Here is a 23,335-nt window from a genome sequence, read left to right on the forward strand (position 1 = left end):
TTCAGTGTTGTTTTTTGTATTAGTAGCTAGAAGTGTAGCTAACTAAATTTTCGAATGGGTAACTTGATTGTTGTTTAAACTACTGTAAATTATTATTGTCTATTGTCTTGTCTACTGAACTTACTTAACATATGACTGTATGTGTTTGGAGCAGCGTAAGGTAGATTATTGGTTTAAACGTTTCTTTGACTCGCCTGGAACGTTTTGTTTCAAACTTTTGTTTTGGTTGTTTTGCACCTGCATCTAGATCCAAATATGAGGTTTATTGTCCAAAGACCAGAGAACGCAAAACACTCATGAAGGAATGAGAATTGTTTTTATGACTGTGTTTAAGTCACTGTAAACACAGAGCAAGAGAAAGTCTAGAAGATGGAGCCAATGCAGGATAAAGAGAAGAGATAAAGAAAGAGGTGTTCATCCACAATGTAGTTAAGTCAGGTTATCGTGTTTGTTTTTAGAGGGCGTCACTAAAGGTCAGCGTGTTTGGATGTCACTTAATTTATTAGAAAAGCTTTGTTGAACTTCTGGTGTGGCTTCAAAGTGTAAAGAACGCTTAATCTTCAAAGTGAATATTCCATTTAAAGCTGCTGTTGTTTTTATCATCTGTCATCTGTATCCCTTTGTTCCCTTCCTCTGCCAGAGTATTTTGTCTCTTCCTGTTCTCGCCTGATATCAGGTTCCTGGTTTATTCTTTCATTCAGGGGTTGTGTTCAGTGACCGAGGGCAGGCATGCAGAGAAGATGAACTGAAACTTCCAACAGCCCAGAAGATGCTAATTAAATGTCATATTTTCCATTAAAAATGGGTTTCCTTCACTAACCATGCTTAAAACCTTTGTATGAACATTTTCATGCTTTCATGCATGAAATGCCTGAATTTGGTCTTAAATTTAGGATAACATTTAAAGCTAATTCAAATCAAATACATTTTTAAAAATTTAATAAATGACCATGATAAATAGTAATGTAATTATTATAAAATATAATTATATTAATAATAGTTAGAGTTGTCAAAAGTGTCGACTTCAGTGCCTATCGTTACTGACATTTTTAAAATGTGACGCTTTGAGCTCTGTTGAGCGGATTCCTAAACGTAGACTGGTCCGTGATAGATGCCTGCTTTCAAATGCTCCCATGTGTATCTGTGCTTGGTGAAGAGCTTTATTGATGTCTATTTACAACGTTTTTACAGCGTTGATCATTGAAGCAGATATATAGACATAGAACAGACATATCTGATGAGCCATGAACACAAAGGCCAATCAGAGGTGTTTGTGAATCCGCTCAACAGCGCTCAAAGTGTCACATTTTTAAAATTTCAGTACCGACTAGGTACCGAAGTCGGTACTTTTGACAACTCTAATAATAGTAGTGTATTATGATATATTATATTTTTTATTATTATTAGAAATAGTTGATGAATCCAGATTCAGCATTCAAATTAATATCATTTTATTTAATAGTATTACTATAATTATATTATAACCAGATAAAGTTAATCAAAATAAACTTTTATGTTAGCTTGAGAAAGCCTGACAAGAAAGTTTGAAGGTTTTCAGTTTGAAGTAGTTTGAAATTTAGTTTTAAAACTTAGTTTGAAGGTTTTGAAGGCATAATAACAATAATAATTAATATTATTAATAGCAATTGTTGATGAATCCAGATTATTCCAAATGGTAAGTTAAAATTCAGTCCAATATATAAATTATTATATAATTGTTTTATATATTATATTATTAATAATATCTTCCTATTTTACCATAATAATAATAATATTTTAAATTGCTTATTAGTCCAGATTATTCAGTTTTTAGAAATTGAATAACAAGTTTCTTTAGAGAGCGTAATGATGTTTGCAGAGTTTGACAAATGGCTATGCAGTTGAAATACCATTTGGAATAATTTTCAGATTTGAGTGATGATGAGAACAAATTCATGTTTGCAAAAACATTTTTGTGAATCTGCTGTATATTTTCAACATTTTTTTTTATGCAGTTATTAGTGATTGAGAGCCAGTGTGAATGGTTCATGCTGTGCAAAGGGTTGCCACCACGATGCAAGTTTTGTTTATCACGTCACTATGCAGTTGCTAGGTTATTCTTGTTGGCTGTCTTATGTTAAAAAAACAACAACAACAAAAACTTATTTAAATATTATGCTAGACACTGTTTTGCATAAGCAAAACAAAATCTATTCAGATTATATCGAATATGTTTATCAGATACAGAGAAAGGTCAGCTCTTCATCTTTTGTTTAGGGAGAATAGATTATATTCTTTTACTCAAGAACAAATAACCTGATCAGCACTAATATCAGATTTCTAGTTGCACATATAAATGCCAGCATTATTAAAGTAAAAAATATTTGACTTTTCTGTCATTCTTTTTTCTTCACGTGATCTGTCAAAACAAATTCTTTCATTTCTTTGTTCCCTCTCTCTCTGTCCCAGGCATTCGTTCTCTTGCCTGTTAATAGCATTCCTGCAGCGGGTAAAGCTGGTTTAGCTTTAAACACTTTCACAGAGTCTCTAAATGCAGGTGAAGGGTGTGTTCAAGGAGAATGGTATGTCTTAAATGGAACGTCCCCTTGTTTTCCAGATTTTAAGTATGCTTAAAGTGCAACTCAGGACACAAACCCTGTGAAAAAAAAAAAAAAAGCTTTTTTAATTAAAAGTGTCATGACATGAGAAATCAAATTTGCCTTGATTTTCTGACATATAAGAGGTCTTTGTACCATTAAACCAACCTGCAAGTTTCATATCTTAAAGCGTCCTCCTCGTTATAAACAAAGCATTTATTTAATCAAGCTCCAAAAAAGGCTTGTTTGTGGGATTTGTGACATCACACGGGCAAACAAATTTGCATATGCCTGCCTCCAGAGCAAGACATCGATGAGTAGACATCATTGCACCTTAAGGGGGTCGCACACCGGACGCGAAGCTCGGCGCCGCGCAGCGTCGCGTCTCTGACAACTCACAGGTATCGCACACCGGCCGCGCGAGCTCAATTTTGACTCGACTCCTGATAGAAGAGCTGCACAATGGGAGTGTTTTACTTCAACAGGGGAACGTTACATGCCTATGCTTTAGTATTTCGCACTGAGGTTAGTGTACATGGAAAAATGGCACAACAAAGCAAAAGGAAAGAAAATGCTATGTATATTATACATTTTTAGACTCTATTCAAGCTGTTAAACTTAGAATGTGAAACTGATGTATCTTGCAGCATAGGGTGAAGTCAGAGTACATTAACGACGATTTGAGAGAAATATAATATACATTTAATGTAAAACAATATACATGGCGCTCTGTGGCGTGGCAGGATTTTAAACAACTTCCTGAGTCGTTGCTGGGCGCCGCAGACAGGCACCGAATGTCGCCGCCGGTGTGCGTACTCTCTTAGAAAACAATGCGTTCGAATTTTAAAGACGTGGCGCGACGCTGCGCGGCGCCGAGCTACGCGTCCGGTGTGCGACCCCCTTTAGGCCCCACCCACTGGCATTCAATCGCATAACAGCTGACACTTGCTTACACAGGATGGCAAATAAAACCCATTGTAATTACTGATGCTGTCTACACTTGATACAGTATACAGATGCCCGTACAAATAGAAGTGTAAAAGAACGTTTGCTCATTTATGTAGAGACTTCAGAAAGATCCCAGTGTCTGGAACAAGTGAATTAGTTTTTAATGGCTTCGTGGATCGTGTTGGAATATATATGTTTGTTCTGAGAATTTGACTGCAGATCGTTGTAGTAAACAATTAACAGTTTCATAGGTAAACAATTTCATAATGCCTTTTGTCTGTAAATGATAGTTTTATATGGATAATGTTTTCAAAACACTTTCTCATGTGCAGTACCGAGTGGGCGTTGATACTGTTGATACGTCACATGCCATGGCCATTTACTGACAACCCCTAAAGGAGCCAGCCCTTAAAATTGTGTAATTTCAGTCAGAATGAAGGTTAAAGATATTCATTTTTCCATATATATATATATATATATATATATATATATAATATGCACCTGCAGATGTGTCATATAAATCCTTTGCCCATTGCAGTTGCATTTTAATTGCTAAAATATTCAGCTATTAATAAAAGCATTGCATTTTGGCTCCATTTACCATGTTTAATCTATTCTGCAAAATTTCATGTATTTCTCCACAAAAATCAGTGGGGATGGGGATGGGGGGGAGGTATTTTGAAGACAAAAATAAATGCATCCATTCATCATAAAGTTTTAAAAATGGATATTTTTCTTACAAAAACTCACTTCATTTCAGAAAGCCTTTATTAACCCTGTGGAGCCGTATGTTTTATATTTATGATGGATGGATAGATGCGTTTATTTTTGTCTTCAAAACAGTCCCCCCATTCACTGCCATTATAAATCTTTGGAGAGCAAGGATATTTTTAAATATATCTCTGATTGTGTTCGTCTGAAAGAAGATGGTCATATACACCTAGGGATGGCTTGAGGGTGAGTAAATCACGGGATAATTTTCATGTATGGGTGAACTATCTCTGATCTTCCAGTCTTATGATAGATCAGGGTGTGACAAGCATTTGAATTGTTGAAGCGCTGGTGGTCTTCTTCGACCCCCCTCTACGCGACTGTCTCTGTTCAGTAACGTGTTTGTTCATCTTGTGCACTGCAGAGAGTTCGGCTGTACTCAGCGTTTATTATTGCATGGGTGATTGATGTCGTGGTTGGATGCGTTTCACTCAAGATGCTTAAAAACAAGAGAGGTCAGATCTGTGAAGAAAGGGTCAAGCGTGTGGGTGGCATGGAATATTTACACACACACTCACACACACACACACAGGATGACAACAGTAACGTGGAATTTGAACTCCTCAGTGTATTCACTGGTCAGTGAGATTAATTTTCCTTTGTATGAAGTTCAAAAGAGCTACTTCTTAAAAAAGATATCTGCCAATTATGTCTTTACAAATTAACACTAATGAAGCAAATTGACCCTGTAATTTGACCCTGTACTTGTATTACTTTTAGGTAATTCAGGAGGTTGATGGAGGGTGCTAGGGTGTTGCTGTGTGGTCGCCAAAGTGCATTGTTGCTCTGCTTCAGTGTTATTTTAACACTATTTAGAGAGGGACCAAATGTACTCTTAGCAGAGTTGATTTAACTCTGGGGATTTTACTGTGTATGCTCTTTACATATTTCTTTGATGAACTTTAATGCATCCTTGAATGGCCTTTGAATGGTAGTGTATCTCTGAGCAGCTTGGTAGGTTTACAGGAAGTTGCATGGTGGTCACGTCTCTATGGTGACCACCAAGGTCCTCCAGGGGGCAGGTATGCAAGGAATGCTGGAGCATTTGAGCAGAAGAGTTTAGAGATGCAGACGCTGGGATCTAATTCATGGATTGTTAATGTGATAAGAGATGGTATATTAAGACTCTATGCGCCAATAAATTACATTTCACAGGCCGCTTGAAGTGATTAATAGAGACATTATTAGAAGATTGTCTTTTCTGAAACAGCTCAGAGCCAAAGCATACTTACAGCAGTCAGGCTGATCACACCCTTCTGAAGAAAGAGTGATAAATCAAGTTTTAAAACAGAAAGAAGAGAGGTATGTGACATGCTGTTCACTTTTAAAGGGATAGCATTTCTCACGCTCATGTCGATCCAAAAACGGCTCTTTTTCACACAATGAATGAATCATATTATACGTGTTTTTTTTTTTTTTTTTTTAATGTCCCATGCTAGAAAGAAAGTCATTCTGGTTTTGGAATGACGTGAGTGTGAGAAAATTAATGCTTTTTATTTTTTTCCCGAACTGTCTCTTTAAGTAAAAGTTTATGTTGGGTTTGTTTGGAACATCTTGTTGTCTTTTATTAGGTGCGTGTTAAAGCTTTCAGAAAGCTTTTAAAAAGAGAGACTAACTATAGGAATGATGTGTCAACATTACGTGTTTCTCTCTCGCACCATTCCTCAGTGAGATGGAGGGAGGGCTGCTGTTTTGCTGTCTAAGCTCTTGGAGTTGCAGTTTATGAAATGGTCTTTAAAGCACTTGTCACATAAAATGCTTCGTAAACAACAAATAAGCATTCTGTTTATAAAAAGGGTCATTTTGTTTTGAAAGAGCCTAATACTTTTTTTTTTTTTTAGGGTTAGTACAAACCCGTACGACTTTCGTTCATCTTCTGAACACTAATGAAGATATTTTTTATGAAATCGGAGAGCTTTTTGTCCACCCACATAGACTCCAACATTATTACAATTTTCAAGGCCCAAAAAGTTAGTAAAGACATTGTTAAAATAGTCAATGTGACTACAGCAGTCTCTCATACCTGCAAACTAGTCGCTTTTCTTCCGCTTTACAACACGAAATAAACATGAATGGATGTAGGATGAATGAATACTGAAGGTATGTTGAAAGATTCAGTACAATTGACTGAAATCCATATCATGTCATATGTAACATTAATCAATCAATCATTGTTTCAACTGTGGAAAAAAACGTATTAGTCGGCTACAAAAAGCATTTTTGATATACCCACTGTGACTATAGGCCATTGCATGTTCATGTACTTCATATGTGCTTTATTACTGAATGTATAAAAGTCACCATTTAAATGTTTAGGCCGATCTTAAAAACAAATAGAAACATCTACATCAACATGTTTCTTTGTCGCTGTGGATACACTGACCTGATATCATAATGCCACAGTCATTCATGCAGAAACATTAAAACAAGTCACCTGCTATGAACTACCTCCCTCTGTCTGCTTCTCTCTATCCCTGTGACGTTGAACAAAACCAGGAAGCTGATTTGACCTCCCTCAACTTCCTTACAACAGCGAGAAAATGAACTTTGGGAGGAAAACGAGTGTGTATACTTGTGTCTCAATGCTTCAGAATAACCAGTACACTCTTAAAAAGAAAGCTTCCAAGAGGAGGTTTTCACAGCAATGCCATAGAAGAACCATGTTTTTTAGTCTGAAGAATATTTTAATAATCTAAAGAACCTTTTGCACTATAAAGAACCTTTTGTGGAATGGAAAGTTTCCATGGATGTCAAAGGGTTCTTAATGGAACCATCAATGCCAATAAAGAACCTTTTTTTTTCTTAAAGGAACAGTTCAGTGAAAATGACAATTCTGCCATCAACCCTCATGTTGATCCAAACCTGTATGATGTTTTGTTTTTTTGTTTCTTAAATGTTTTTAAAAATGTTTATTCTGTTTTTTTCATGCAATGAAGAAGAGTGACTGTGGCTTTTACCACATTGTAATAGTGTTCCACACAACTATATGCTACAATTTCTCTGATAACATTAAATTTAACTGATAATCCTCTTTGTCGTAGCTCTCAAATGTGATTGGAATATAATGCACAAGTCATATAAACATAGTATTGGGTATGTGAATAATGGCGGTAAAAACACGATTATATATATGTATGTGTGTATATATATATATATATATATATATATATATATATATATATATATATATCAGTGCTTCCCACACATAGACTTTACTTGGGCGGGCCGCCCACGCATAATAACGGCCGCCCAAGTATATTTGGAGACACATTTTTGCTTTTATTATTTTTATCCTTTTATACTTTTATATCCACGTAAGATAATGAAACCATTAGCAATCGATTAACTAGTCGTTTCATACCTGCCCATTATGTGTCAGAACTGTTTACTCCCGCTGACATTCCCACGGGCGCTGCATTTTGCAAAGTCACAAGGGGGCGCTGTTGTGCGTTCTACATGCTCGCGCAACAGCGCTTCAACGCATCATCACTTCACTTCAATCAATGAAAAGTGCAGATTTATGTCAAGCGATTGCTAATGAACTCAAGTTGATAAATTATTAAAAAGTCTACTTCATAGCCTTTTAATAAAATGTGTTATACGGTTGTAAGAATGGTAACACTTTACAATAACAGTACATGAATAACCATGAACTAATACCTGAGTTAATAGTTACTTCAACATGAACTCAAGATTAGTTAAGATATGAACTAATGAAGAGTGATCCTTAACTACGACAGGAGTCAGGGATTCATGCATGAAAACAGAAGCCTTGACTATGCGTTAATACATGTTTGATAATTAATGCATTAATTAACATTTAGGGTAAACTAAATCAAACAGTCTCTTTAAGAAGGAATAATACATATTTGGACTTTGAAATAAATTTAAACAATTTATTATTGTCAGAATTTAAACTACTGACATCAGCAGCTTCATTATAAACATCACTGAAAGGCACATGATTAGTTTGCCATTATTTTCACTTATCCTCCTTATCAAACATATAAAATACTAAATACACTATTTATCTTAAAAGGTCTTAACATGTTTTGTGATATTCTTTCCTATCAAACTAAACTACTGTGACTTACATCAGTTCCTTAGGAATCGGTTCCCGAAAAAATAACCAAACAGGAAACATGAACTAAGGTCAGGGAGCGTTTGCTGGGATCAGATTCAGAAGTTCACTCTCCATCCAGACGCAGGCCGTGATCATACTGTACCTCCATTCTCTGACTTTTTGAAAAGTCACACAACATCACTTAACTGGGCTGAATACTCATATAGTTGTGTTAGTACAGTGTATTTGATAGTAAGTTAATGATAATCATGAGCTGAATTTGGTAAGTTGTTAACAGTGAATTAAGTATGATGTGCCCCCTCAAGTAAAGTCATGACATAAGTATACATTAACAAACCATTAGTTGATGTTAGTATATGCTTAGTTAATAATGAGTTAATTATGATTGTGCCCCCTCAAGTAAAGTCATGACATAAGTATACATTAACAAACCATTAGTTGATGTTAGTATATGCTTAGTTAATAATGAGTTAATTATGATTGTGCCCCCTCAAGTAAAGTCATGACATGATGCACATATCACACATCATTAACTAATATATGAATAAACACTATAGAGTGCCATCCTTATTCCTTTACACCCCGGTACAAATAAAATAAAATAAAAAGTATTTGTATTTTACTTTTATTTATATAATTAAACATATATGGACTTGAAAGCAAGCCATAAACATACCTGTAAAGACACACATAAGGCACATTTACATGTAAAATCGCGAGCGTCCACAAGCTAATGCTAATCAAAGCATATACATTTAAATGACAAAAATACAAATACAGTTAATAACTGCACATAACCTCCTGAAAACCCCAATAAAACATACATGTAAATATGTCTTTAATTATTAATTCGGCTTACCAAAGCAGTCAACATTTATTAGTTTAAAATGCCAGCAACACAACAAACGCACCAAGAGAACTCCTAGCGTGCGCCACTAATGAGTGTCCCGCCAGAAACAAACCCTACATACTTTAGTTCCGGGAATAAACTAGGCCTATGACTATTTAGCTATGACTAAATGTAAATGAACTATAAAAATCAGAAAACAGTTTAGATCAAATTAAATTTAATAGTGGTAGTTAGTCTATTTTCCACATTTGACTAGACAGATCTATGTAATTAATGGCTAAATAATCATGTGCCATTGCAATTATTTGTCACAAAGCTGCAGATGGCAGATTATGATATTACAGTGTAAATTATGACAGTATTAAATCACGTTTAATTCAAATTCAGAGTACTTCTTGTTTACTCTTATGGAGGTTGATTTATTTAGTTTACCCCTAAATGTTAATTAATGCATTAATTAACAAACATGTATTAACGCGTAGTTAAGGTTGCTGTTTTCATGCATGAATCCCTATGACTCCTGTCGTAGTTAAGGATCACTCTTCATTAGTTCATATCTTAACTAATCATGAGTTCATGTTGAAGTAACTATTAATTTATGTATTAGTTCATGGTTATTCATGTACTGTTATTGTAAAGTGTTACCGTAAGAATCTGAAGGATCAGCCTGCAATAGTAAAGATATTTCAAAATAAGAGTACCTGTGTATTTCGGGCTTGTTTATAATTAAAATTCACACGCTAAGTTTTTTTCTTTTGGGCATTATTGTATTTTGGTTACACAATAAAATGTATTTAATTTGATTTCCATTTAATTCATAGTAAATTATTATAGTCTCCCCCACAGGAAGAAGAGACTAAGAACATTATTTGATATATATATTATTGATTATATAAATTTTACTAGTAAAATCTGTGTCCCATTCACTGAGAGAGACACTATATGACAGCAAGGAGAACATAGGAAAAGGTGAACCATTTAAATGCTGTAATTTTGCATAATTTACAATGCATAATAATGCATAATATTAGTATGTAATTAAATGTAATATGCTATGTAATTAAAATTAATTTCAATAAATAAAGATACTGTTAAAAATCACACATTATTTGTTTGTCACATGTAGTAGACCATTTTTTGCCGTGGGTGTGTATATATATATATATATATATATATATATATATATATATATATATATATATATATATATAAAATATATATATATAATATATATATAATTATATAATATAATGTGTGTGTGTGTGTGTGTGTGTGTGTGTGTGTGTGTGTGTGTGTGTGTGTGTGCGTGCACACTTTTACTTCAAAGCAGTAAAACTGTCTTTGCCTTTAGACTTGCCTTTACTGTATCTTGTCTTGTGGTTAATAGAACTCTCTGTGTATGACATCCATGTGAGCATGTGGTGAATGGACCAGCTGGTGCCTCCTTTGTCAAATACGGCCACTACAACACGGCATTTGAACTGAGTCAATCCCAAACATGCACACAATACACAATACACGTGGACTTTTAAATGAGAATTTTCTCAATCACTGACCAACATTGACATCATCTAAAGACAAACAGATACGCATCATCTACAAAGTAACCAGTGAGCTTATACTGTCTAGACTAGGGTTGTGCAAAATAACATATTTTTAAAATCAACTAGTCAAGCCCTGTTTAGTCATATCCATTACATGCATTTCTTAGGGAGCATTCATATGCGAACACACTTTTTGTTGACCTGTTTTTAACCTAATAAGCTCATGGTTGTGATGTCATAATCTTTGAACAAGTTCTTGTTGTTTTATTTAAATGTTCTGGGTAAACCTAGCAGGAAGTTTTTATTAGGTACAGACATTTGATCATGTTTTATTTTGAAAAACCTGTTCTGTTTTCCTTGAAAACTGTCTGTGATTTATAAAGAGCAAATTTCTAACCTAAACTTCTGTTTGTGTTTGTAGAGAGTGTTGTCCAGGTCCTTGCTGTTCTGACCCGCGTCCTCTCACTCCTTCCAGAGACGGCAGATGCAGCGGAGGAGTAAAACTACGCATCAAAAACAGGTGTGTTCATCTTTGTGTTTGGTCTGCACCAGTGTTACCTTTAACATACCATTATAGTTTTTATTAATAATTAGATTTTTTTTAAATAATTTATTTAAATAAGTTTTTTTTGTCCTTTTTTGTCTTTTTTTTATATGTTTATATAGGTTTTATTAATTTTATTTCAGTTTTAGTCATTTTAGGTAAACTAAATGAAAATGAGTAATATTTCCTTGGCCACTTGCTGAAATAAATTATTTGAGTTTTTATATTTTATTAACATTTATTTTATTTCAAGTAAAAAAATATATATATTTTAGTTAACTGTAATAACCCTGATCTGCACACATGAGATCATTCATCAGAGGAAATTCTCAGGAAACAGAACCTCACTTCTATTTTTTTATCTACGGGAAACAGGAAATGAACGTGTCTGTTAAAGGAAAAAGAAGTGCTGAAGTGGATTTGGGTTTATGTTTTTCCTGACGGTCATGTTAGGTGTGACTGTCATTGTATCACATCTCTGTAAATGCACCATTACTGAGTTGTTTACAGGCTTTTAGGGGGATTTTCGGAGATGGGCAAGATTGTGCTGTTGTCTTGCATGCCAAAGAAAAATCCTTTTTTCTAGTTTCTCTCTTTTCCTTTCTTTCTGTGTGTAAATAAACCTGGAGCACTGTGTACAGATATTTACAGAATAGCTATACGACCTGATACAAAATCTCACTTTCATCCGAATAAGGCTGTAATGGATAGGTCTCATGATGTTGACAAGCTTGATGTGGACATGATGGGCAAAGGGACCCAAGCCAAATTTAGAGACCCATTTTGCATCAGGCAGTTGTTGTGTCCACCATCATGGTGGCACTTTTTGCACTGCCAAGCATCACACACATTATTTTCAGAAGTACACTACCCTTCAAAAGATTTTTTTTTTTTTAAAGAAATTAATACTTTTATTGAGGAAGGATGCATTAAACTGATCAAAAGTCACAGTAAAGAGTTTTTTTTTTTTTTTTTATTTGTTGATTAGAGCATACAGCATTAGCTTTCATTAGAAAGTCCAAAATCCAGTATCTCAAAATATTATAATATTTACATTTGAGTTTCATTAAATGACCATGCCTACAGTATAAATTCCAGGTATCTCTTGTTCTTTGAAACCACACTAATGGGGAAGACTGCTGACTTGGCAATGGTCCAGGAGACAATCAATGACACCCTCCACAAAGAGAGTAAGTCACAGATGGTCATTACTGAATGTGGTGGCTGTTTACAGAGTGATGTATCAAAGTATATTAAATGCAAAGTTGACTAGAAGGAAGAAATTGGGTAGGCAAAGGTGCACAAGCAATAGGGATGACCACAAGCTTGAGAATACTGTCAAGTAAAGCCGATTCAGACACTTGGGAGAGCTTCACAATGAGTCAAATGAAGCCGGAGTCAGCACATCAAGAGTCACCACACTCAGACATCTAAAGGTAAAGGACTACCAAGCCACTTCTGAAACAGAAACAATGTCAGAAGCAACTTACCTGGGCTAAGGAGAAAAATAACTGGACAGTTGTAGCGTATGCACACGTATCAGGATAATCAATAAACTTTGGAGTTTTCAGAACGCTTTTAACCTGATGAACTTTGTTTCTTAATCACTAAATCGGCTCCGAACTGTCTACTAAAGATGAGCCCACTTGACACCTTTGTGGCCCTCCGAGTTAACACAGCAGGCCCAATTTCCTTGCTCTTAGGACATCAAAGGGGCCCCTCATGTGGACTACGGGCCAGATCCACATTCCAGCACCCACACACACTGGCACACACAAAAGCACACACACACAGACACACATACAGAAACACACAAACATACACTTTTAACTGCATATATATATATATATATATATATATATATATATATATATATATATATATATATATATATATATATATATATATATATATAGCACCACTATGCTGAAATATATATTTCATATATTTTAGGGCGTATGCATGTTTCCTAGTGTTTAAATGAGTGTATTTGTGCTAGTGTGCATTTTAATGATATAATTTTGTCTGTAAACCATAACTTCTCTCCTATGCCTTTCTGACCTATCGAGTTTGATCTCGTTTCAAAGCTCCGGACTCGAGCTATTCATTGAGACATGTCACCAAACGGACAAATGTATTTTTCTATGTGTTTAATGATACTGTGAAGAACACACTAAGTTTGGAGATCTGATCTGGTAGTCATAAATCATTGGATTAAGTCGTGAGGCCAAACAATGGGAAAGCTTTCCCGCCAACTTTGCACCCATGTTATTGGCTACCCCACCTCAAGGAGGTGTGTCGGCTTATCTGTCATAAAAGCAAAGACGCACAATTTCTTGTGTGTTCTCTCCCGATTGTCTCACGAGCATCTCGTGCACGTTTTTCCCGGACCTCTCCGGTGACCACACGCTGTCATCGCGCTCAGCTTCGGGATCGCCATCTTCCAGCGAAACTCACTCTCGTCCTCAGTTCAAACCTTCCCGCTGAACGGAGGAAGCCAACGAACTGCACCAGCGCTAACCTGAAATTCGACACACGCAACCAATGCAAGTATACTGCCGTTTCTCAATCTTAGATGATGAAACTGATTTCCGTGCTGGCTTAGGACTGGTTGTGAGTTTGCTACTTGCCTTTTCTCTTTCCTTCTCTACTTCTATTCTTGTACATAGGTGTGTATTTTCTTGTATATATATTTAGATGGATAACCTCTGTATTCGTAGTTTGCATATATTAAAACGTTATTCATGCTCGATTGTTCTGTTTGTTCTTTCAGCTGAAAACCAAGTCACTTTAACGCTTTTCGATCGCTTTATGCTTTGATGCAAGTTATTTTCACGGCCAGAGAATAACTCTGTTTATAATATTCTGTGAGGGACTTAGTTTGCTGGACAAACGAACAGTTTCTCTAAATAATTATTAAACCAGAACTATATGTAATTGATTACAATTCGTTGTAATTGATTCACAATATAAGTTTAATTCCCCGTTGGGTCGATATATGAATCATAATTTATTCATAACCTTATGAATTATTATATTCATATTTCATCCATAAATTGATTAATAACCGCTACATTTCGTTACATATTATTTGGTGGAGGATTCGCGAGCAACGTTTTAAACTTGGTTTTCGGTAAAAGAGCAATGTAGAATAATTTTGTATGATTTAACTTACATGCGCGCTTTATTCAGTGAGAAGACGCACGGGTCCTCACTACGCACCGTTAACAAGCTGCTGTTTGTGTCTAGAAACACTGCAGGCATAGCCTTGGTTGACCGTGAAATACACTGCAGTCCATTGATATTTCAAGCTCGTATCTGTGAAGGACGACAATCTTTGCAGTAAGTTACAGTTTTGAATATTAATTTCCGCTTGAATTAACGAATTGAATCGTATTCAACGCGTTTTGAAACGAGTATAGTGGCGAATATTCCCACTAAATCTCTTAAGGCCTCATTATATTTGCCACTATTTATCTGAATTATTTGTGTCGTCCAAAAATTCATAATATAGCTGGCGCTCCTGGGTTACGCCGTTTGGCCTAGCTACCCAAACACGTGACCCCACTTACAAATCTAATCGGAGAGCAGTTCACCTGGTTTATCGATTGATGTGTAAAATTTGGAGCTATATCAACATTCTGATCCAATGTTGATTTGTAACCCGCGGCGAAGGAATCCCGCAAGCGTTACATATTCGCGTGCATTAAAGTTTGCACCAAAGGGACTGATTCCCAGAGTTGTGTACCCGTGAGTAAAACGGTACACATATATTTATGAAAGAATCCGCTGAGGTTCTATAGTTGTAATCGTGACCGTGCAGTTAAAACAGCGTAAGGGTCAGAACCCCACAAAGCGCTCGTTTTATATCACGAATTAAAGAAAGGGGATGCAGTAACTCTGACCAGACGCCAGAGGGCAGTCTGCTCAGGTGTGCCACCCCTCCCTACTTATTGGTTGTGTGGACTCAGTGACGCCACCGCGTGGACGTTCTGAGTTAAAGCCGCTCCATACTTTGAACTGAAATTATCTCCAAGTTATCTTTTGCTTCTCTATACTGCGGGGAGTTGTAAAAGTAATTTGCTTTTGGTGGTTATGCTTTCCGATCATTGTTGGAATGTGGTTTACTGATTTAAATTTAATTTAAACACGTTTAAACTTTTAATTTAAATTGTTTCCCTTCCAACAAGGGAATTCACTTTCTGAGAGTGCGCCCTGGTGGACACTACCAGATAAGTCAATTCTCTTTTCCCTTGTATTCTTTTTCCTGTATTCACAGATCTACTCTATTTTATTTCAGTTTATTTATTTTATTTTTATTCTACTTTGTGTTATTTCATCCATTCCCTTTTTGTCTTTTCTCTCTCTCAAGTTATTTCTTTAGTTTTACTTTGGAAATTCATTCCCTTTTATTACTTAATGTTTTATTTTATTCACTCTTAGTTATGGGTCCTGTGTGTTATTGGCTGGCAATAATATTCACGCACACCCAAGCCTCCCTTATTTCATACACTTATTTTGAATTTAATTAAATAACATTTAATTCAATTTTAAAATTAAGTAGTGTCAATCAGTTGGCATTTTGCTATCAACAAGCAATTCTCTTTAGGAAAAATCTGCAAATAGGGAAGGCTTTCTCTTTTCTTTCTCCCATTCTGTTATTCTATGCACTCATTTAAATTTAATTGAACAAGTTCAATTCAAATTTGAATCAAGTGCCTCTGAGTTATCCTCTTTTCGCTTTTTCCCATCCTGTTATTCTATTCACTCATTTAAATTTAATTGAACAGAGTTTAATTCAAATTTGAATCAAGTGCATCTGATTTGTTTTTGTTTTATTTTATTTTCACTTTTGTTCTGCTTCCAGCTAGTTCATTTTAGACCCCTACTCTTTTATCCTGCACACTTAATTATTTAAATTCTATTTAAACAAGATTTAAATTGAGTTTTAAATTTACAATTAAGTCGTGTTTACCTGACTGTTTGTGCACTTGCAGATAAGGCCCTTCACCGCCGGGTGGCGAGTTGACAGTCGCCCCAGTGAGTTCCAGTGAGTGGAGCTGCCTGGCCTGGCGCTTCTTACACTAACCGTGTGTGAATCGTGGACATTCTGACCTCGTATCACGGGCAACACGCAAGGACATCAGCGAGTTGTGTATCAGGTACAGGGAGGCAACGAGACCCGGGGTGACAACAAGCGGCAATTTTGTTTAATTTCCCTGCTCAGGCTTCTGCACGACAGAACCGCCCGTTTGGAGTAACTGCCCGTAAAGGGGACAGACTCTGAGTTCAGGGAAAACTCAATCTTGACTGGTCACTCGGGCCGTTGGCGCAAATACCTTACCGAAGTGCGCAATTGTACTGGTGTTCCCTGTTTGAGAGGTTGCACCGTGTTACAAAGGGGACAAGTGGCCACGGACACCGCAGTAGAGTGTTTGAACGTCGAGGAAAGGTTGCCTGCCATTGAGTTCTTATCTGAGCACCCACAATTCACCCAGGCCTAAATTAGTGACATACAGTCATTTCACCTAATTGAAAGCCACAGAATATTACATATTCTTCAATTACTCAGGTGCGGGCCAACCCTTATGCTCTCGATCCATACCATCCCTCTAGGTTTTATGACGCAACCGTGCACTCGCCTGACACCGTCATAAACCCAGCTGGAATAGGAAGTTTAAGTTTCACTTCTCCCCTCTAGCCCTTCTGTTTTAGTTTATTGCGATTCTATTTTTATTCCTTTCTATTTGTTTACTGCTCTATTTCTCATTTAATTGCATCCACCCTGTTCTGTTTTGCTTCTCTACTGTGTTTGTTTCTTTCAGTTCATGTAAAAGCAGAGCCTGTGAGAGCCATCACGGAAAACTGAGTAATAGATAGACGACCGAGCAGCGAGAGTCATCAAAGGACTCTTAGGGCTACCGCCTGTCAAAATCTTTATTCAAATCCGGCACTCACCCACACAAATTGACCCGCGTGGTCCTTTTGGCTATCGACAATTAAGTGTCTAGCCTACATTCCACTAACTGTCTGCACCAGTTAACTGGAACCAAACCAAAGAATTATATAATCATGCATTATTATAAGTCGTTAGCCCTGCGCGTGCTTGCATTGGTTCTGTTTGTGCTGTCTTTCTCTCGCCAACAGCAAGCTAACGTGTTCAGAGCAGCCAGCCCCAGCACCCATGGGGACGGACTCAAGACCGGGTTGGGCTCCCTGACCAGCACGATCCTGCCCAACGACGCTGTGGATCCCCAGCACCTAAGCAACGAGCAGCTGGACGACAACCTGAATCGACTAATGGCCCACGATCCAATGCCGAGCTACAAAGAGTGGGCGAGAGTCATCCGAGCCATCGCCCACAACCTCAAGCTCCAGGCGGAGGACGCCCGGAGGAATCAGGCCCAGATTCATCGTCACCACGATCAGCGACTTGTCGAGACCCAGAACCAGCGTTGGACAGCGGACGAATCCAAACCCGAGCTGCAGGAGGAGCTGCAAAGACTTCAAAAAGCCCTTGCAGAGCTCCACCTGGAGGTGGAGCGTAGAAAACTGACTGGAAAACTCCAACACAGCGAAGCTCCCCTAGCCAAAGCAGAGACTAAGCTGAAAGACAGACACACTAAAGCCCTGACCTGTGAAAATCATCTTAAACAGGCCCAGAAAGGAGTTATGGCTCCGAAACAACAAAGAGACTATGTGAATGAACTTGACACTGGTTACAGAGTACTGAAAAGTGGCATGGGAGGGGAAACACACATCACCGAGTTTCCCCTAACCAGTCAAGAAGCCCTAATTCCAAATGGGGTTAAAAGTCCACTGCCCAAAACGTCCAACGGCCAAGAACCTTCGCCAGCAGCTGTCACATCCAACTGCCAGCACCTGCGACAGGTTCTGATCCAAAAGCTTTCTGACCCTGCATCAGATCAAGGGCTCCCTGCTGCCATGGACCTAAAACGGGGCAGACTGAATAACCCATACACTTTCTACAGCCGAATGCAAAGAGGGTACTACGGAGCACGTAACCAGCCAGCAACGGAGGAAGATTTCATCTTCAACCCTCTGCTTCTCCGAGAGCTGCACCCTGCGGTGAGTGATCATCTGGCAGCCTTGGCCTGCTCAAGCAGCATGTCTATTCAGCAGCCGCGAGACTTGGTCGACGAAGCTCAAGCCAAGCAGAGAACTGCGTCTAAAAAGACTGTAGAAATTCCAACCAGTTACCCAGACTCCGATCACTGCCCAGAAACCTGTCCTCACCTTTTTGAAAGACTGAGAAATGAAGCTGAAAGACAAAGCCAGACTCTCAAGTCACAAAGATGTGAGCTGAATGTGCAGTCTCACAGTCCAAATGAGGTCCACCTTGAACACACAGCTCCCATGCACCACACCATTGGTCGAGTGAGCCTGGTACCTCCTGTGTGCGTAGCGCAAATGGACACGTTTCTCTGTTTCACCCACAAAGACCCGCTAGACTGTTTTGAGCCCTTATTGAACGCCAGACCGCTGAAAATCTGGGCTCAAGTGTGTGAACTTCTGCCTTCCCAGTCACCCAGACCACCTGAGCCAGACGGTCAGGTCACAGAGGTCGCGGGAAATCTCCCAGCTAACCGCGGGAACCCCGGCTCAGAGCACAGTTCAAGGTTGCCACCCGGCGTACTTCAACTCACCATAGACTGTAACTCTCTCTGCTCCAAGGTCACGACAGACTCACAGCTGAATGATGTAACTACAACAGACATTATTCTCACACTGTGGGCAGACAACTCAGCCTTCAGCCACACGCTGTTAAGTGCTCTCAGTGAAGGAACACCGGACCTCCCATTTGTCAACAAGCAAACACACTTTCCACTAGACTTTCGTCTGCCAACCATGATGACTGTCATGGACATCTGCGTTTTGAACTTCAAATGGAACAACCGGCATTTTACCCATCACTTCCTGGTCCTTCCAGACCTCCTGATGCACTCTAATGCTCATACGGACAGTGCAAGTGAGTTGTTGTGGGCCCCTATGACTGTACAGCTTCCTGTTGTTCCTGTCAACACTGCCAACTTCCTGTCAGGCCAGACTATCCAACAGGTCTGCATCCTGATCAACATATAGGAACCTGTAGTACCACCTTACACCAAAGGGGGTGCTGTTTGGATCAACATACAGGAAATTGTAGTACCACCTTACACCAAAGGGGGTGCTGTTTGGCTCAACAGGCAATGTGGTCAAACCCTAAGCCACATGCTGGGCTCCTTCACACTGTCACCTGAAGGCGTGGAACTTGGACTTGCTCTAAAAGCCACACCGCTAACTGAAGTGTCACCCTACGTAGTTCACAGCTGGCTCAACGAATGCATGGTCACAGACATCAGCATTCCCAAAGCCCACCATCTAGAATGGATAATGGACCACGGCCCCTATGACTTTGAACGCAAGTTAACAGTCATTAACTTAATACCAGCTGCCATGGTCCCAGAAGGAAGCTTAAGCAACACAAGTTTCACAGCATCCTTCAAGAGCATCTCCATCACTTCCATCAAACTGGTACCCACAGAACAGGTGCACAGAACGGAGCTGATGGAGGACAAACACCTTGCAGTACCCACAGTCGCTAACCAGCCTGCCTGTGAAACTCAGGAAAGCGCTGCACCTCTGACAGCCAACCTGACAGCTAACACCACAACAGAGGAGCCCTTCCCAAGGTTTGAGCCTAAAGGCCAACAGATCCAGAAAGATGCAAGTGCGCTAAAGAATGATGCAGACTGTCAAAAACTCAGAAACGTCTTGCACAAATTCAAAGTGACATTTGACAAAGACCTTTTATGCTGTGGTCTCACTAAACTTCACACAGTGCATAGTGCAACACACCCAAATGCTCCTCCCACCTTAATCAGGCAGTACGAAGGTCACATCGCCCCACATGAACCAGTACAGGAGGTTGTTCATTCAACAGAAGGAAAAGGTGTTATCTGCCCATGCAACAGCACCTATTCAGCCCCTACCTGGTCCATTGTCAAACCAGACAGCAAGTGGCGACCCACCAGCGACTTCAGGAGGCTGAACCAGCAGGTGCCACTGCCACAACGTGCCAGAAAGCACAAGTCTGCACGGAGCGGAGATTCAGCTGCCTGTCAAAACTGCTATAACAGCACACCAGCGTTGACACTTCAGATACTGGTACCCCAACAACAGCGACCAGCCTGTCACAGATACCTCAAAGAGAATGCGTGCCAAGGAATGCCCACGGCCTACGTCGATGGACGTTCCTACAACCATGAGGGCATCCCACAGGCAAATGCAGGGGTACGATGGTTAAGAAACCAACCCTGCCAACCACAGAACAGCAGGTGGGGTCCCCAGTCATGTCAATATGGTGAAGCAGCAGCTACCCTCAAAACCCTTCACGTCTCCTCAGCTCATAACATCAGGGAACTCATGTGCACAGACTCACACTTTGCCAGACCTTGTTTCACATGCCATCTTCTGGGCTGGAAACAAACTGGTTTCAAGACTGAATGCAACAAGCAGGTGAAACATCAACACATGTTCCAGACACGTGATCACCTCACCGAAGCACACGACATGATCGTTTACTGGGAAAAGGTGAAAAGATGCTTGAAGCAACCAGGGCGTGACAAAGGTGTGAACGACCAAACTAATGCCCTTGCCAAGACTGGCACACTGCATAACAAGCTATGGTCACACCCACCCCATTCACCCACCCTTAGTGTGGCAACAACAACCCGCAGCCAGCGGACTGTTCCTGCAACATTTCCCACCTTACTGCCACTGCCACTGACAACCAAACTTTCCAACATTTCCATTCGAAATGTTTTGTACCACCACTCAGACCCCTCCAACCTCCCGTTCCCGGCATCTGGTCCCACGGCGGCCCCTAGCAACAAACGACTGCACGAGACCGACCACATGCTGCGTGTGGGAATAAACTTTCTAAAGTATGTCCCTGATGTCTTCACAGCGCCAAAGCTTGTACTGCCACAGGGCCAAAAGGGGGGTGAACTGATATACACCCACGACACACCATGTGCCAAACACCATGGCACCAGAACTACGGACGAGACATTAAAACAAGTGGCGCACTGGCCCAGCATGCAGCAAGATGTGGCAGAGCACGCCAGAGGATGTCAAGTTTACCGTCATGTCCAGACTGCAAACGCAAAGCACCGAGCTTCACTGCAAAACCGAGGAATCACATTTCCACGGTCAGTTGACCAGAAAGACTGGACGGTAAAACCTCCTCTGATGCTCATGGCCATCACAGACACCGTACAGGAGTCAACTCAGGTGTTCCCCACAGAACTACTGATGGCACGGCAGGTGCCACTGCCGTTGCATCTGTACCAACCAGGAGACTTGAGTCTCATCACAGCCTGCTCCCCTCATCAGCATCACAACAAGCTCCGCCTACAACTGAGAAAGCAACTCGCAACACAGAGCCAAACCCTGCAAACCACCTGCAAATCCTGGAAAGGTATTGCGGTGGTTCTCCGCACTCACAGTTTCCTGCTGATCCAAACTGCGAACTCAAGGAAGCAACTGTTTACAGTCCTCCAGAATGACTTTGCCCAAAATCAGCTGGTTATAGCTCTGTTGACAGACCTGCTGCGAGAAATTAGCTTCTCTATGGACAGAGTGGCTATGAATAGGATTCCTCAGTATCCTACACAAACTGTGCTGGACTTTGCTACTGGCAGACCCAAAGACACGGTCAATGTCAGGTGGCGGCAACGTAACACCCATGCCAAGAAACACACCTCAGTTGCGGTAGCCTACCACAACAGCAACCCACGGCTGTGCCCGGCTCCCCACTTTCGCAGGTGTAGTTTCACCAAAGACTTTCAGTACTTCTGCCCAAACCAGCTCTTCCTCAGAAACCACACTGAAGGAATGGGCCGGTTGCAGCCCATGACCAGCGACACACGCTGCCCGGCCAAGCCTCGCACCCCAGTTATCGGAACACAAGCCGAGACTGTGGGTGATCGACTGCTCATCCACACCCCCACTCATGCTGCCATCGTAATCTACAATCAGCACAACACCGCCACTCATGTCAGCCTGCCCAATCCAAGTAAGAGGATCCAGGTACCCCTGAGTTCCATCCTTTATCACAGCCATCTGGCAGTGCACTGTCTCTCAAGCAAAGAGGACCAGTCAGAACTGGAAATCCCATCTTCCCCCAGGGATCACCATCACACCTTAGATCCAGGAATGGAACTGAGGATTGACAAAGGGGGGTCCCAGCTAAGTGACCGTACTCCCATTGATGCAGCCCTCCAAGCACTCTCACGACTGCCTGTCCTGACCAGCTCACCTAGAGCCCGAGCTTGGACTGCTGCCAACACAATCCGTTGCCTCTCCATGGCAATCAAGTACGCACTCGCCCTGGGCCTGGCCTTCATCCTATCCCAAGGGATCAAAGGGATGCAAGAATCCATGGACAGGTGCTTATCTGCTCTCCCTCAAGGACCAGTAGGAACCACCTGCTGCGTGACCATCCGGATCCATGTGCCATCGAACTTGGCTACCATCCAACGAAGTCCGCACAGGAACTTCGTTGGCCGAAAGGGGGAATCTGTAGCGTATGCACACGTATCAGGATAATCAATAAACTTTGGAGTTTTCAGAACGCTTTTAACCTGATGAACTTTGTTTCTTAATCACTAAATCGGCTCCGAACTGTCTACTAAAGATGAGCCCACTTGACACCTTTGTGGCCCTCCGAGTTAACACAGCAGGCCCAATTTCCTTGCTCTTAGGACATCAAAGGGGCCCCTCATGTGGACTACGGGCCAGATCCACATTCCAGCACCCACACACACTGGCACACACAAAAACACACACACACAGACACACATACAGAAACACACAAACATACACTTTTAACTCAATATATATATATATATATATATATATATATATATATATATATATATATATATAGAGCACCACTATGCTGAAATATATATTTCATATATTTTAGGGCGTATGCATGTTTCCTAGTGTTTA

General features: G+C 39.9%; 1 protein-coding gene across 8 annotated transcripts in view; it reads left to right on the forward strand.

Moving 5' to 3' along the window:
- The window catches only part of shroom3 (shroom family member 3), a 109,087-nt gene that overhangs the window by 56,319 nt on the left and 29,433 nt on the right, over positions 1-23,335 (forward strand). For 7 of the 8 annotated variants that reach the window (XM_067374994.1, XM_067375003.1, XM_067374999.1 and 4 more), the window contains one exon: positions 11,195-11,293. In XM_067374994.1, coding sequence (XP_067231095.1) covers positions 11,195-11,293 — 99 coding nt within the window. Of the gene's footprint in view, positions 1-2,162; positions 2,562-11,194; positions 11,294-23,335 lie in introns of those variants that run through there. The other variant, XM_067374998.1, reaches the window with a different exon arrangement.

This window comes from Chanodichthys erythropterus, chromosome 22, assembly GCF_024489055.1.
Source record: "Chanodichthys erythropterus isolate Z2021 chromosome 22, ASM2448905v1, whole genome shotgun sequence".
Classification (NCBI taxonomy): Eukaryota; Metazoa; Chordata; class Actinopteri; order Cypriniformes; family Xenocyprididae; genus Chanodichthys; species Chanodichthys erythropterus.